We start from the raw sequence: 16,916 nt of genomic DNA on the forward strand, positions 1-16,916 counted from the left end.
ATCAATGGTTCTCAAACCTGTCATTTTGGAACAACTTCCACAATTTTTTTTTAAATCCACGTATTGCCTGTACTGTTTTTTATTTAATGAGTTCATTTACAATGACTCACTTTGGGCATTTTAAAATTCATTTTTGGCACAGCAGTAAATGAGTAATACTGCTAAGTAAAGACAGCACAATACTATTAAAATCGATAATACAGTTGACTGCCACAGTTTTTCTCTAGCTTTATTTTAAAATGATGTTTACAGAACATAAAGAGGATGAAGAATATATTTAGAACCAAAATCTGACATAACCAAAAGGAATGGAGGAGAATTGATAAGAGGAAATAAACTTCTTCACTATGTTTCAAGGTAAACTTAGAGCAGAAAAAAAAATGTTTCTTTAAACCAATAAGCTCTTTCACATCCATGTACAATGACCAACACATTCACACCAACAGATAAACACAGTTCATGTATTTTTTCAATTAAGAGGCCACAATTTGAGTAGTATCGGTCTGCCTCCACTACTAAGTTGGATGACCTTGAACAAGTTACTAAAAATTTCAGTTTCTATTTCTTCATCTCTAAACTAACATTGATTTTAAAAAAATAAATAACCCTACCTACACACAGGACTATTCTGAGGAACAAAGGAGAGCTAAAATGACACACAGAAAACATTCTAGCACATACTGTCCTATTTACCATCACACTAGAATTATTTCATATCTCATACCTTCCCTCCATTTCAGTCCCCATCTTGCTGAGCTATTGCCATGCCCATTCCCAAGCCGTATCTCCTATTTTGGCCATTAGTTTTGATTCCAAATTAATATAGCTTTGATGTTGTTTGAAATTTTATTGCAGAGAAATATAAAAATCAGAGAATGATTCCTAGGTAAGTGATCTCTATGGTGGTAGAGTTTGGTAACTATTTTATTGAAGGATAAAGTGAGATTCTAAACCTACATTTCCAATGTTGCTTATTAACACCAAATATATTATTCCGACTCTTTGCAGGAAACTTGTGAATCCATCCTCAGCTGTGCCCTGGAAGAAGTGAAGCAATTTCATGGGCCACGGAAGCCAGAGCGCAAGCTCTTTGGGTTCTTCCTACCTTCTGAGACACCTCCCCCTGCCTCGGGAGCCACAGGGCCAGAAGTTGGACTGGTTATTGATGGGAAGACACTGAATGCCATTTTCCAGGGAAAGCTGGAGAACAAGTTTCTAGAGTTGACCCAGTACTGCCGGTCTGTCCTGTGCTGCCGCTCCACACCGCTGCAGAAGAGCATGATCGTCAAGTTGGTGCGAGACAAGTTGAGCGTCATGACCCTTTCCATAGGTATCCATCATGCTGAGATGTGGGTGGCAGTGTTATAGGGCTAATCTGATGAGAGGCCTGGACCAGACTGGGGAAGGGAGGATTGTCAGGTATCAAAGTCAAGATGCTTAGGCTGAAGGTCATTGTCTTAAGGGAGAGAGGTCAAAGTGACAAATGTGGCAGCCAGGAGATGAAGCCGAGTCAGAGAGTAAAAAAAGTTCTCAGGCTGAAACCGGTTTGGCTCAGTGGATAGAGCGTCAGCCTGTGGACTGGAGGGTCTCAGGTTCAATTCCAGTCAGGGGCATGTACCTTGGTTGCAGGCATATCCCCAGTGGGGGGCATGCAAGAGGCAGCTGATCGATGACTCTCTCTCACTGATGTTTCTAACTCTCTATCTCTCTCCCTATCTCTCTGTAAAAAAATCAATAAAATAATTTTTTTAAAGTTCTCAGGATTAGAAAGTCAACTACAGAAAAATTAGGACTTGGATGGAGGCCAAAGCCAAGAGGGGCCTCAAATCCAGGTAGCTCATCTACCTGGCCAACTCAATTCTGGGATGTAAACCATTTCCCCCTTCAATATTTAACATGTGGCACAGTGCTATAAACCTCAGGTGTTTGTGGATTTGACATTCAGTTGAGTGTTGATGGCCAGTGGGGAGATTTAAAAATTGGGCCTGTCCCATATTTAATTTTGTATGTTTATTCCTAAATACAAGACCCAGCACAAAGCATATACTCAATTAAATGCTGGCTTGTTTGATGAAGAATTCCTCATAGGAGACTAAACTTTAATCAAGGTTGAGGTAGAGAAATAAAGCTTGGTTCCAGGTTCTCTTCTTCTTACACAGTCATGGGAAGAGATTGTTCTTCCTGGCATTCCAAAGAAGAAGCCTATTATATGTTGTTTTTTCTTCTGGTATTCAGGTAAAAACAACGTCTGCCCCCCCCCCCCTTCCCCTTGAAAAAAAACAAAGAAGAAGAAGAAGAAGTGGGCAGAAAGAATCAGGGAGCATAGTTTTAGCCACTGCATTCTAATTTTATTCCCCTGAATTGTCCTCTTCAAAACTTCAGACACAAACAAGGCAATCGCCTGAGACTGATTCCCTGAAGTATAAGGTTGGCTTCATTCCCATAGCAACAGAGACAACACCAGCAGGGTGAGAAAGAGCATGATTATACACCTCCACTCCCTCTGGTTTGCTACCAGAAGAGATGAAAGGGTGAATTTGTTCTGCTATGGGGGAAGATTAAAATTATGTGCTTCTCTGCTATTAAGGGGGGGGAAATCATAAGAATAATGGCTACTTATAATGACAAAATACATTTTTTTGCCCTATAATTAGGAGAAGAAAATTCTCTCCCCCAATGACATTTTTTCTATGATGTCTAATTGAGATTTAATTGCAGATTATGAGAACCTACTGGAAAAAGAGGTGAGGTCAGGAGGTGAAGGCAATATAGTGTACAAAGCACAGCCCACCGGCTGAATCCAAACCACTGCATACTTTTATATAGGGATGCTGAGAAGGGTTTTTATTTTTCTAAATGTAACAACAGTTGTTTAATTTTAAATCTTGGATGACAAAGCCTAAAATATTTACTATCTGGCCCTTTACAGAAAAAGTTTGCTAAACTCTCCTGTAATAGATAAAGCATTAGAAAGAGGATTATAAGCTATACAACTCACTGTGTGGAGTTGTGCTGTCTAACACAGTTGCCCCCTAGCTATCTGTGGCTATTTACGTTTAAAATTAAAAAGAATTTCACGAGCCACATTTCAATAATCCCATGTGGGAAGTGGTTTCCTTGTTGGACAGTAAAGATATATAACATTTCCATCATTACAGAAAAATCTATTTGGTAGTACAGGCCCTTACACCTTCCAGTTTCCTGAATTTTCATTGAATGAGAACTCAATGTGACTAAATGTACCTCAACCAAAAAAGTAGTCAATCTCATTTGTCTATATTCAAAAACAAAACAAAATGCTGTCCCGGTCCTTGAATACCACTGACAATCGGATGACTTAGTTGTCCAAACATACCAGTTGTCTTAATATGACCAGTATTTCATGTGATACTGAATTCGGGAAGGTATACCAGCTTTGGAATTCGAAAGATCTCAATTTTCCTGAGTGTCTTCACTAGCACTTGCCTTGGATTACTCTTGCCAGGTCCCTATGTTGCTCAAATTCTCCATTTGCTCCTCAGTAAAGTCCACTGTAACATTTGTGAAGGCTGTTTGTGTAAACTATAAGCACAGTTCAAGTCCCACTTACTCCCCATTGTATTCCTAATAGCTAATATTGTGCCTAGAAAAAGGACACAAATATTTGTTGAATGATAAAAAGTAGGGCTTCTTGTTCAAAGAAGAAAAGAGACCTCTCAGGCCAAACACCATAGCAATGGACTTTTCCTGTAAAACTAGAGAAATGTTAAAAGGATTCGATTAAGTACAAATGGGACACTTTAGAGCTACTGTATAAAAACCCTCCTGTGTCCCACAGCAGTTGGACCGGAAATAACGATGCCTCATGACCTCTCTTCTTTCAGGTGATGGAGCAAATGACGTAAGCATGATTCAAGCTGCTGACATTGGGATTGGAATATCTGGACAGGAAGGCATGCAGGTACTGTTCCCATTAACTGTTCTTGTTTCTTCCTTGATCACTATTGGAGAGTTAGGGGTATTCTTCACAGTTGGGTGAACTGCTCCCTGAGAATTTTGCAGAATAATCATTTGAAAGTCAGGAGGCGTCTGTGTGACAAGCCTCCATCACCAGCTCCCTCCTGCCCAGTCCTTCAGAACACAAAGGAGATCAAAGGATGCTTGGCTTTTTAAAAACAACTGGTGATACCTATGTTCTAAAGCCAAATAGTACTCAGCCATTCAGGGAAGCATTAACACCAAAACCTAATGTTTTCCCTTAAGTCCATCTGCCCATATGCACAGGCCCAAAGAAATGTACCAGCAGGAGTTTGCAGTACAGAAAGTATAATACTGAATTGGCCGGAGTCAGGGAACTAACATGAAAGCCCGACTCCCAAAAGGTATATAGGTTACAGATTTTTCAGGGAAAAAATCACAAGACATCATGATTTAGGGGTCCAGCTGGAAGTGGATTGTCAGAGGTGAAGCAAGGGTGATGAATCGATTCTTCAGGTTTTGAGGACAGCTCTGAGGTCTTGTCCAATCCTCTGTCCTGTCTCCTGGAAAAGGAGCTAAGGGGTCCTTCCACCTTAGGGCTCAGGAACTGAAACATAAATAGGTCAAGATGTTATCATTAGTCTTCCATGTTTGTCAGGTCTGGGGTACTGTCTTCCGTTGCTTTTGGAGTTGCTGAATCTCTGGAGGAGAGGCTGGAGAGATAGGGGAGAGGGAGAGGTTTCTAGAGTTAGATTTTAAAGTTAAATTTATCAGTCATAAGGAATCTGTTTCAGAAGCCTAAGCCTTCCTCTGACTGCATGCTTCCTCCCGATTCATTCCAGGATTTATAACTAAGCTTGTTCAAACCTCAGAGTCTTAAGAGTCCTAGGAACTGTGTCTTGTTCTGAGTGACTCCAAGGGCAGAAGATACATGCCATCTGAGCATGGAGCAAATGGCCTGCCTCAGGAGGTGGCCAGGGGGGTGAGGATTACTTATCTGGAAGCCCATACTCTCTGGGTAACCATCAAACCCCTAGCCTGGTTCCCGAAACACACTGGGACATAATAAATGCTTGTTGGATAAATAGGAGACAACCAAACTAGACTTCTGGCCCTTTCTCTCCTTCCCTTTTCAGATTCTAGTGAGAAAGAGCCTCCCAAGGGCACCACATGAGGGCAAAAAGCCTTTCAGAGTCTACTAGCTATGGCTCTAGAATAGGGGTGTCGAACTCAATCAGAGAAGGGGCCAAAATCTAAAATCCAGCCTAAATCGCGGGCCGAATGGTTTACTGAACAGTCATAAACTGTCATTGTGATAGAAACGCAGCGGAGTGCAGTGATGACAGTGTGGTGTGGGCCACATTGCAAGGCCTGGCGGGACGGATTTGGCCCGAGGGCCTTGTGTTTGACACATGTGCCCTAGAACAAAGTCTTGCCCTCGGGGAGCCTCTTGGTGTACTGGCAGCAATGATAGACACGCTGTCTCTATTCTGCCCTCGCAGGCAGTCATGTCCAGCGACTTCGCCATCTCCCGCTTCAGACACCTCAAGAAGCTGCTGCTGGTGCATGGCCACTGGTGTTACTCGCGGCTGGCCAGGATGGTGGTGTACTACTTCTACAAGAACCTGGTGAGTGGCCCCCGGCAGCCTCCACCCCGGCCTGGGGAGTCTTTGCTGGGGACCAGCTGTCCCCACACTAGACAAAGCATCTCAGCAGGAGGGGAGGAGTCAGGCTCACCTGGATTTTGAATCCTGAAACAGTCCTTTACTAGCTCTGTGACCTTGGGCAAGACAATGCCCTTCTCTGGGCCTCAGTTTTGCCTTTGACACTATGGGTTAAAGCCCCTGATACCTAGGAGGCAGCTTGAGTAGTTACAAACATGTCCGGAGTCAGACATAATTGGCTCAAATCTAGGCTCCTGTATTTGGCAATGGTCCTACACCTTAGTTTTTCCATCTATAAAAAGGGGCTGATAAAAGTACCTTTCTCATATATTTGCTCAGAAGATTAAACGAGAGTTTGTGTATAAAATAATTGGCATATAGTAATTACCCGGTAGAAATAGCCATTGTTTTTTATCATTGTTGATACTGCTGTTACTCTCAGACAGGCTCCATAAAAGATTTATTTCCTGACTGCAAGGAAGAAAAGGATTTGAAGAACAATTAGTATGGCTTTTCTCTTAGATTTCTTTCCCAGATAGAGCCACTCTAATACAAGAGCCAAGGTAAGGGTTTAAGATGAGTCTATGACTTCCACCTGACCAAAATGTCACTTCCCAACAGGGAGGTTCACAGAGGTCAAGACACTAAATAAATAAATAAAATGTTTAAACTAGGGCAGTCATCTGGTTTCTGTCTTGCCTGATCCAGCATGCTGTGTGAATGTAGAAGAGTCACTTAACCTCTCTGAGCCTAAATTTCCTCACCAATAACATAGGAAGACTATCACCCTCTTATGAGTCTTACCAAGTGGCTTTGGTGTCAGAGCTCTGAAATGCATGTAGCACTTTACAAATACAAGAATTTGTTTCTCCTGAGTGCGCAGGCGCACGCGGAGCGGTGCGGAGGGAGGGAGGGAGTCCCGGCGGCCATAGCGGCAGGTGTTCCAGGGCCTGGCGGTGGCCGGTGGGGGCGAGAGTAGCGACAGCGAGGACGACGGCTGGGAAATTGGGTATCGCGACCGGGCACCTCAGAAATTAAAAGGACCAGTTCCCACTGAAGACAAGAACGAAACATTTAAGAGAGCATTGACCACAGGAGATATTTCATTGGTCCAAGAGCTCCTAAAGTCTGGCATTAGTGTAGATTCTAGCTTTCAGTATGGATGGACTCCCCTTATGTATGCTGCTAGTGTTTCCAATGTAGAGCTGGTTCGGGTCCTTTTGGACAGAGGCGCTAATGCAAGCTTTGATAAGGATAAGCAAACTATTTTGATAACCGCCATGTTCTGCTCGTGGCTCAGAGGAACAGATCTTGAAGTGTGTAGAACTGCTACTTTCAAGAAACGCTGACCCAAATGTTGCTTGTAGGAGACTTATGACTCCAATCATGTATGCTGCCCGAGACGGTCACCCTCAGGTTGTTGCTCTCCTTGTTGCCCATGTAGCAGAAGTTAATACCCAGGATGAAAATGGTTATACTGCTTTAACATGGGCAGCACGTCAGGGTCATAAAAATGTAGTTTTGAAGTTGCTTGAACTTGGAGCAAATAAAATGCTGCAAACCAAACATGGAAATACGCCAAGCGAGATTGCAAAAAGAAATAAACATCTAGAGATCTTCAGCTTTCTTTCTTTGACTTTAAATCCATTGAAAGGAAAGCTTCAACATCTAACTAAAGAAGAGACTATTTGTAAACTATTGACAACGGATTCTGATAAAGAAAAAGATAGCATATTTAAGAAAGGGATATAACTTTAAGATATCTTTTGACCATGAGGAAAGATGAGTTTACAAAGAATGGAATTACCAGTAGAGATCAACAGAAAATTCTGGCTGCTCTTAAAGAACTAGAAGTAGAAGACATAAAATTTGGAGAATTACCTGAAATAGCAAAGTTGGAAATCATTGGTGATGAATTCCTCAACTTTCTTCTGAAATTAAACAATGTGGCAATTTAATAACAGCTGTACAGAATATCATTACTGAGTTGCCTGTAAATTCTCACAAGATAGTACTTGAATGGGCTTCTCCTCGGAATTTTACTTCAGTTTGTGAAGAACTATTGATAGTTAGCAATGTTGAAGATTTGAGTGAAGAAGTCTGCAAACTAAAAGACTTAATTCAGAAGTTGCAAAACGAAAGAGAAAATGATCCAACTCATATACCATTAACAGAAGAGGAATCTACATGGAATAATAGAATTTTGAAGAGGACGGCTATTACAGTATGCGGATTTGGATTTCTTCTTTTCATTTGCAAACTAATTTTCCAAAGAAAATAATTCTAATATTTATTTTGAGTATTGTGTGTACATTTTATTTAAATAACCTTAAATGTTACTTTTAACCATTTGTGGCTCAATAAAACTATATTCTTTATCAATATTCCACAGGAAAAAATATGATAGCATTGAGCAGGGGGTTTTTCTTTAGAAAGTGGTTTGTCACTTTGACTTAAAATGTAATTTGTTATATTTTATAATAATTTTGATCAAGCAGTAAGTTATGTTTCTTAAGTTTGACCCTATAACTCTAAATCACATTCAAAATGAAAGTTTCATCTGAAAAAAAAAAAATTTTGTTTCTCCTAAAAAAAATATGTTCATGTCTGTCTGATAAAGGTCCAAAGCAGGCAAACACCAGCTGAGGTATTAAAACTACCGGAGGCCCTTGTTTGGAAAGCCCTGGATTAACAAGGAGTATAGGAAGAAATCAGCATTGCTGTGCTAAGGGATTGAGCCTGAGTTTTTCATTATTTAGTTCAAGGACCTTTGACTAATCCCCAAGAGTGTCCAAATAGATTCCACTCCTGTTTGCATAAGGAAAGAAGGAGGACTGAGACCAGAAGAGGGAGGAAGAGAAAAACATTAGCCAAGTAGATGCCTCAAAATTGCATTTTCCCCCTCTTGCTCCATCCCCCAGGCCTGTTTGTGAGCACTCTCACAGTTACCTTTCCTCAGGAGTGAGCACTTTTGTGCAGAGTTCAATATATAAACCGAATGGCAAATATATATATATATATATATATATATATATATATATATATATATATATATATTTGATAAGCTGGATGATACTATTTCAGCAAGTTTATGCAAAGTCACTCAATTTGACTTGAACCCACTTGGTGCCTGAAAGACTGTTTAGTTAGAATTCAGCATACCCCTGTTTAATTTTTTTCCTCTTGGCCTCTAAGGGAATAGTTCTTCTGAATGAGTCCAATCTCTTCTCTGCATTAAATTTGTGAAATAGAAAAGGCCACCTTGCCAGCCAGCCATGCTTTCAAAACTTAAATATTTATTTCCAGCCCGATGCCTCACTCACAAACGGAGATACTGACGCACATTATCTCCCTTTGCAATTAGAGGGTGGAGAACTATGAGTTCCACATCCGAAACCAATTTCAGAGGGGATTAAAACCTGGCCTGTCCTGCAATGTGAATAATGAATTAATTACCTCACCATGGCTTCTGGGGAGGAAAGACAGGCACCCAATCTGGCAATGCCATCATTGGGTGCAATGCACTTTCTCCAAGGTGCCAAGACTCCCTACAGAGGAAGTGGAGAAAAGCAAGGTATTCCCAGGGCCTCAGAGGAAGAAAACCCTCTTTAATGTTAAAACTCCAGCATAAGTGTTAGGAGAAAAGAACAACTAAGATAAGCAAATAATTATTGAACACCTACTGTGTAGGAAACATCAGGCCCTGGGTATAGAGACAGACATATCTACACCCAGTGCCTGATATAGATGCCTACAGTCTAAATCAGGGCTCAGCAAACTCGCCCTGCAAAGGGCTACATAGCCACATAATATTTTCAGCTTTGTGGGCCATCCAGCCTCTGTCACAACTACTCAACTCCTCTGTGGTCCCATGAAAGCAGTTATGGACACTGCAAATGAATTGAGGTGGCTGTTGATCGGTTTATCATCTCCTGGCCTCAGTAATCATTCCTTCTCAAGATATCCTTTGGGAACCAACATTAGCATTACCTAGACACTTTTAGAAATACAGATCCTCCGGCCCCAAACCTGTTAACTCAATCTGCATTTTAAATACAATCCCAATATGAATCCTACAAACCTTAAAGATGGATAAGCACTAGTATAGGGGGAAGAAACTTAAATTTAAAAAGATCTGACTGGCGGAAGGTCTATGGGCACATCTGTAGGAAACAAGGAAGCCAAGGCCCAGAGAGGTTTAGTGGCTCTCCCACATTCACACAGCCTGCTGGAGTTGAGCAAGATTAAAAGCCAGATGACCCCTCCTCTAAACATGTTTGTCAATAGGTATTTTATTTAGTGTCCGGACCTCTGAAATCCCTGTTGAGAAGTGACATGTAGGGTCAGGTGGAAACCAGGAAGCATAATCCAAAAATGGCTGAGATGGCTTAAGAGTGGTTGATGAGAAAGAATTTTCAAAACTCAGGTGCTGGTTGTAGCACTTTCAAGCTCTGAATTTGGACAAGGCATATCTGATTATCTTAGGGCCTCTAATTCCTAATCTGTAGAGTGGGGCTAGGAATATTAACATATTAATATAATAATGCATAAATATGATAGAATTATATTACTAGCAATGATATTAATCCTGCCAGATTGTTGGAACAAAGTATAATGTATATCACATCTAATAATGTACAATGTACTATGTCACACAAATAGAAGGTCAAATAACAATTGTGTTACTAATAATAGTATTCACATGTTTATATTATTACCACAATAATACATAGCTAGCATCTTCAAAATAGCCCTGGTGCACAGTCAGGGAATGAGAATTCAAACCCGCTGAGTGATTTCTCACAAAACCCTTCGCCACTCTGGGCCTGAGCCACACACAGCAGAGAAGGCCTAGTCCTAACTCCAGGGCCAGCTGCTTACTTAACATGACCTTGCTCAGGTCGCCAAACCATGTCACAACCCGGATCACTATTCTCAAGCAGTCATAGCCCAAGCCAGGTGGGAGGACTTGAGTGAGAGAGCTTCAGAAAGCCTCAGTGAAGCAGATTTCCTTTTTCACCCTTCTCAGCTGCATAACCATTAGCAAAGTGTGAGAGAGGAACCTTCTCATGCAATCCTCTTCCTGCCTCAGTCCAGTCTTTACAACATGCCTTCCTCAGGGCCACCTCTTTATCTTCCCACCCTACTACTGACTGCTGCTTCTCAGAACCGTGGGCCATGGTCTAGGTACTACAACTGCTACCCCCATCGGAAAGGTGGCAAGGTAATGTTCAGAAAGGTTGAGCAACTTGCCCAAGGTCACACAGCTAGTAAATGACAGGACTGGGGGGTTCAAAACCCTCTCTGTCTCCAAAACCTGTGTTCTTAGCCATCAAACTACACTTGCCTTAACAAGGTGAATTGTAGTTTGCAGGAGTAATAGTTAGCAGCAGTAGGTAGTGATAATAGAGTCATGAATCGTTGCTCTAAGGTAGGGGTGTCGAACTCAATCAGAGAAGGGGCCAAAATCTAAAATCCAGCCTAAATCGCGGACCGAATGGTTTACTGAACAGTCATAAACTGTCATTGTAATGGAAACACAGCGGAGTGCAGTGATGACAGCGCGGTGCGGGCCACATTGCAAGGCCTGGCGGGACGGATTTGGCCCGCGGGCCTTGTGTTTGACACATGTGCTCTAAGGATTTGAGTATCTCCAGTCCTTCCCTGACCTGCATGTCACGCATGAGACATGCTTCCTGTCAGGTGGTGACCTGTCAGAGGCCCCAAGCAGCAGCCAAGAACAGCTGCCAGCGGGTCATCACTCACAAGGCCACACTGTCTGCCTGCAGTGCTACGTCAACCTGCTCTTCTGGTACCAGTTCTTCTGCGGTTTCTCGGGCTCCACCATGATTGACTACTGGCAGATGATCTTCTTCAATCTCTTCTTCACCTCACTGCCTCCTCTCGTCTTCGGGATCCTTGATAAAGACATCTCCGCAGAGACACTCCTGGCATTGCCCAAGCTGTACAGGAGCGGCCAGGACTCTGAGGTAAGGGGCTTGGCTTCTCTCTGGTGCTGTCAGGACATGACCCCTGGGCTGGGGGTCAGGAGCCCCACATTCAGTCGCCACTCTGCCCTTCACCTCCCACATGACCTTGCACTTGCTGTCAGGGTGACTGAGGAACAAAACCAGTAAGTATGTTGTTTTTAGTGATTTCTTAGTTATATCATCCATTATGGGACCCCCTGAGTTGAAGAGGGAGAGAGCATGCAGAAAGATCCCCCTGAGCCAGCGCCCCCTCCAGGCCTTCAACAGAACCCCTGGGAGTAAAAGCCAGTTTGCTCATCAGTGGGTGAGGCGAGGACTTCCACCACAGGTCAGGAAAGGCAAAACTACAATGACATGTGGCCTAGAACTTGCGGGTATGACATAGACTAAAGAGGGCCTCGGGTGCCATCAGAATGGTTTCTTAAAAGACACAGGGCAGCCACAGTGGCACCTGACTGATTTGGAGAGGTCAGACGGGGTCAGGAGGTACGATGCAGGAGGAGCTCTGGGAAGAGGGTCATTGAAATGCCTGAGGGCACCTTTGCTCCTGGGAAAGGTGGGTGCCTGGGGGGGGGTGGGGTTTGATACATTGTGGGCAGCCAGCAAAGAGGCAAGTGCAGTCCTAACCCGAAGACAGGAGAGCACAGCAGCCCTCCACCACAGGCGAGGCGGACAACCGACGGCGCAGGTGCATCCTAGGCTTTCTACCTGCCCCCTCCCCACAGGGACCGGGCAGGATGATGTATTCCATGAGCACCTAACATTCAAAGTTAGTGTTGTAAAAGCATGGACTGTAATATATATGTATACATACTAAAGGCCCGGTATACAAAATTTGTGCATTGGGGCGGGAGGGGGGGGCGTCCCCCTCAGCCCAGCCTGCCCTTTTGCCCTTCACCTCCCACATGACCTAGCATTAGCTAACTATTACTCCAGCTAACTACAATTCACCTTCTCACAGTCCATGACATACATACATATATATACACACATAACTACACACACACACATATTCCCCAAAAAAAATGTATACCCTTTGACTGCCATTATTAATTCCAATGGGTTATATCTGAAAAGGAGCATTGATTGAGCTATCAGCTGTTAAAGAATGTATACATGTTTTGGAATACCCTGTATAGGTATATACAATCAGCATAGGGGTACATATTTCTTTTCAAGTTAATGTTTTGTTTTCTTCAAATAATATCCAGAAGTGGAATTTCTAGATCATGTGACAGTTTCATTTTTTCACTTTTTGAGGAACCTCCATACTCTTTCCCACAGTGGCTGCACCAAGGTGCTTTCCCAACAACAGTGTCTGGAGCCCCCTTTCCTCCACGTGCTCACCACAGCTCGTTGTTTGTGGACTCACTGAGGAGAGCCATGCTGGTGATAGTAACTGCTCATTTATTCTTTATTGGCAGTGCTATAACCCGTTGACTTTCTGGATTTCCATGATGGATGCGTTCTACCAGAGCCTCGTCTGTTTCTTTATCCCTTACCTGGTAAGTCATATCGTTCCATTCTAGCCATACAAATCGCAGGGTGACTCTGGTCCTGTTTATAGAAAATCCTAGCTTAGTAGTGTCTTTCTGGACACTTCAGAGCAGAAGCTCAAAAGAGGTGGTCTGCAGACCACTCCAACCTATGGTTTTTGACAAGTCAGAAAGCTTTGCCTACACATTTTACTTCCTGCCAGGTTTTGGAAAGCTGAAAGCTATCATTAAATGGAATCGTTTTTCCCTCATGAAGTCTAGAGTCGACTCATAGCCCTGCTTAGATGGGTCCATATTCTCATTTGCTGTAGTCCCCACCACTCCCTTTTGTTTTATCCCAGGCTTTTTTCAGTCATTTACTGTTCCTTTTTGAGCACTAAACGTATTTGAATTTACAACCCTTCATTTAGAAATGATTTGTGCTTCAAGCATTAATGCAGCAAGTTGTGATAGTGAAGAATACTACATTACCTGAAATAAAAGCAGGAATACGTACAGCAAGGATACCAGCCCCATCTCAATCTGGTTCCTCAGTGTAGTGTGAGAATTTAGATCAAGAAGGATATCTATTTCTCCTGGACAGGGAACCATAATGTGGGTTCATATCCTTTTGCAATTAGCAACAGGAGGGTCGATAAAGTAGGCATTTTATGCTTTCTTTAATTTCCTAGCTGACAATACCCTCCCTGGTCAGACCTCTGCTAGTCTTTCCTGCTGAATCATTTCCTCCTATTTTAAACTCTACACAGCCACCATCTAGGACTATCTGAAGTTCCACAGCCCACCACATCCACCCTCAGTTCTGGCCTTTGGCTGGACTGCCTTCCCTCCCCTCAAGAAATTAACTCCTTCTTACAGTCTCAGCTGATAGAGATCCCCTTCTGTACTCCCAGGGTGCATTGTACTTGCCTCCACTGTAACATTTACTCTGGCAAGTAGGCTGTAAACTCCGTGAAGGTGGACACAAAAGTAACTTCAGCAATTGGCATCATGCCTAGTAGATGATCAGTAAATCATTCCATTCACCTTAAATATCTTGGAATGCCCATCCTGGCTTCCTGGTTTGCCCTGTCAACTCGGTCCTCATCTTGTCTGTTCTGTGGGTCAGTTCCAAACAGATGGCAGCTGGATCATTGCTCCCCATTCATCCTCTAAACCTTGACAGATGCTTTAGAATCACTGTCAAAGCCAAGGCTAAAAAAGCCTTGGATAAAAAAGCTGCAGTGCATTTATACCATGGAATTCTATGCAGCAGTAAAAAAGAATCTCTCTTAACATGATACTCTCCAGGTCCCTCCATGCTCTCTCAAAGGTTAAGCGAAATAAGTCAGTCAGAGAAAGACAAGTATCACATGATCACACTCATAAGTAACAAAATAAACTGATGAACAGAGTGAATCCAGAGACATGGAAGCATGGAACAGAGTGTGGAATCTAGGAGGGAAGGGTAGGAGGTAATCAACCAAAAACCTTGTATGCATATATGTGTAACCCATGGACACACAATAGGGTGCTGAAGGCAGGGAAGAGGGAAGGGGACATATGTTAATACTTTCAAAAAAAATTTTTTAAAAGCCAAGGCCTTGAGTCCACAGGCACATCTGAGAATACCTATTTGTTCCTCCCCTGCAGACCTACAAGGACTCTGACATCGACGTCTTCACCTTTGGGACACCCATCAACACCATCTCCCTCACCACAATCCTCTTGCACCAGGCGATGGAAATGAAGACCTGGGTAAGTGCCTGTTTGGCTTAAAATCTGTGTTCCTGATCATTGACCACATTCAACTTTCTGAGTTGTTGTACTTTATATCACTGACCTACTCGATAAATACATATTGAACTTTTACCTGTGTCTATCCTATACAAGGATGAAAGAGGTGTAGAAAAAGAAAATTCCTTTCTTATCATCTAGCCAGGGTGATAAAACTAACATATATAAAACTATGAAACAATTAGTTACAAAAATAGATATTAATAAAAAATTGAGGAGTGTTTTCAGAGACAAAGAGAACCATGCTGTTAGGGGATGTGATCCCCATTTAATTTCAGGATAAAAGGTTAGAAAACTGCCTCTACGTAACTACATCTCAAACTGAAATATCACACTTTAGTATTTGAAAGGGCAATGCCAGCTTTTTCATTAAGTTCTTCTTAAAATTATATGCCTATCTACAGGTACCTATCTACATGATTTTTTAATGTAGTATCTCATTTAACTTCCTGGAGTCCTTTGTGTTCAGTAGTCTTTGTTTTGAGACTTATATAGTGCTGTAAGTCAGTTAAGTGGGGGGTTTTTAATCTTTAACGTTGAAAGTATTACATATATGTTCAAAATATATCAGTATTCAATAAATGTATATTGATTTAATTCACCTATTAAAAGCAAGATTTAATTCACCTATTAAAAGCAAAATTTATCAAACTGGGTTTTTTTAATCCAGCAAAATATAAGGAGAAATGGACAAGTTCATAATTATACTATGAGATTTTGATATAATTCCATCAAAAAGAAACTAGATCAAATAAGGGGGGGAAGATATAGAAGCATTGTTATCACCCTTGACCCAATATAATTAGATCTAATATATAAAATCATGCTCCAAACATGCATCTATTCAAGCACACAGACCATTTGCCAAAAATTTAAAAGACCAAATTCTGAATCACAAAGGAATTTGAAAGAATCAGTATCATAAGCAATAAAATATAGCCAAACTCAACATGCTTGTACATTCAAAATGCATTTCTAAATAACTTATGAGGGAAATTATAACATACTTGTTACTAAATGACTATAAAAATATATACAAATTTATGAGAGTATCTAAAGTTTTACTGTTTAAAACAAAGGTAAAAATCAAGGAAACAATAGAATCAATAAAATCAAAATTGAGTGCCTCAAAAATGTAATGAAAACTAACCTCTGGCAAAACCCATCTAGGAAAAGACACAAAGACCACAGAAATGATACTCAGAATAAAAAGAGCTATAGTTGTAGATATGATCTATTTTTAAACATTTTTAAATGTAAAATTTACCAAAACACAGTCAAAATCATTCAGCAAACCTGAGTAAACCAATCACCATTAAAGAAACTGAATTTATAATCCTGTGATCAAACTTATAAGGAACAGATAATCTCTACCTTATACCAATTATTTCACAGATTAGGGGGGCCAGGAGCATTTTTTCATGGCTAGCATAATCCTGAATCCAAAATTAGCATGGACAGATCAAGGAAAGAAATTTATAGACCAGTCTCACTAAATAAATATAGATGTAAAAATTCTAAATAAATTCCTGACAATGCAACTCAGCAGTTTGTTAGAAACAAAGTCCAACCGAGAAACTTTCATATCCTGTTAGTAGACCATAAACTGATACCAGCACTCTGGAGAGCAATCTGAAAATAGCCAGGAGTTAATGTTCATATGCTATGACATGGCTCCACTTCTAAGTGTGCACCCTGGCAATAATCTTGCATCTGTGTATACAGAAACATGTATTACACCATTGTTCTTAATAGCAACAACAAACAAACAAACGCCTAAAAATTCATCAACTTTTAGGAAAATATGCCAAATTGTGGCATATTTATTCAATAGAACAGTTAAAATGAATAAACTAGAACTGTATCAATGTATAGAGTGGAGTTTTAAAGATACAGAAGGATATCCATACATGATAAAGCAATAGAGCATCCATAAACATGGCTGCACAAACATGTATGTATAAAACATGCACTGGAGTGATGAACACTGAATTTATGTTCAAGATTAAACAGAAAGCATTACAGGGGATACA

General features: G+C 41.4%; 1 protein-coding gene and 1 pseudogene across 3 annotated transcripts in view; both read left to right on the forward strand.

Annotated features, from left to right (window-relative positions):
• ATP10B (ATPase phospholipid transporting 10B (putative)) overlaps positions 1–16,916 on the forward strand; it is a 194,233-nt gene that overhangs the window by 150,173 nt on the left and 27,144 nt on the right. For all 3 annotated transcript variants that reach the window (XM_036423621.2, XM_036423622.2, XM_036423623.1), the window contains 6 exons: positions 1,009–1,330; positions 3,864–3,940; positions 5,460–5,585; positions 11,411–11,611; positions 13,036–13,116; positions 14,740–14,844. In XM_036423621.2, the coding sequence (XP_036279514.1) occupies positions 1,009–1,330; positions 3,864–3,940; positions 5,460–5,585; positions 11,411–11,611; positions 13,036–13,116; positions 14,740–14,844 (912 nt within the window). The remainder of the gene's footprint in view (positions 1–1,008; positions 1,331–3,863; positions 3,941–5,459; positions 5,586–11,410; positions 11,612–13,035; positions 13,117–14,739; positions 14,845–16,916) is intronic.
• On the forward strand, positions 6,871–7,917 carry LOC118711197 (annotated as a pseudogene).

This window comes from Pipistrellus kuhlii, unplaced genomic scaffold (assembly GCF_014108245.1).
Source record: "Pipistrellus kuhlii isolate mPipKuh1 unplaced genomic scaffold, mPipKuh1.p scaffold_m20_p_8, whole genome shotgun sequence".
Classification (NCBI taxonomy): Eukaryota; Metazoa; Chordata; class Mammalia; order Chiroptera; family Vespertilionidae; genus Pipistrellus; species Pipistrellus kuhlii.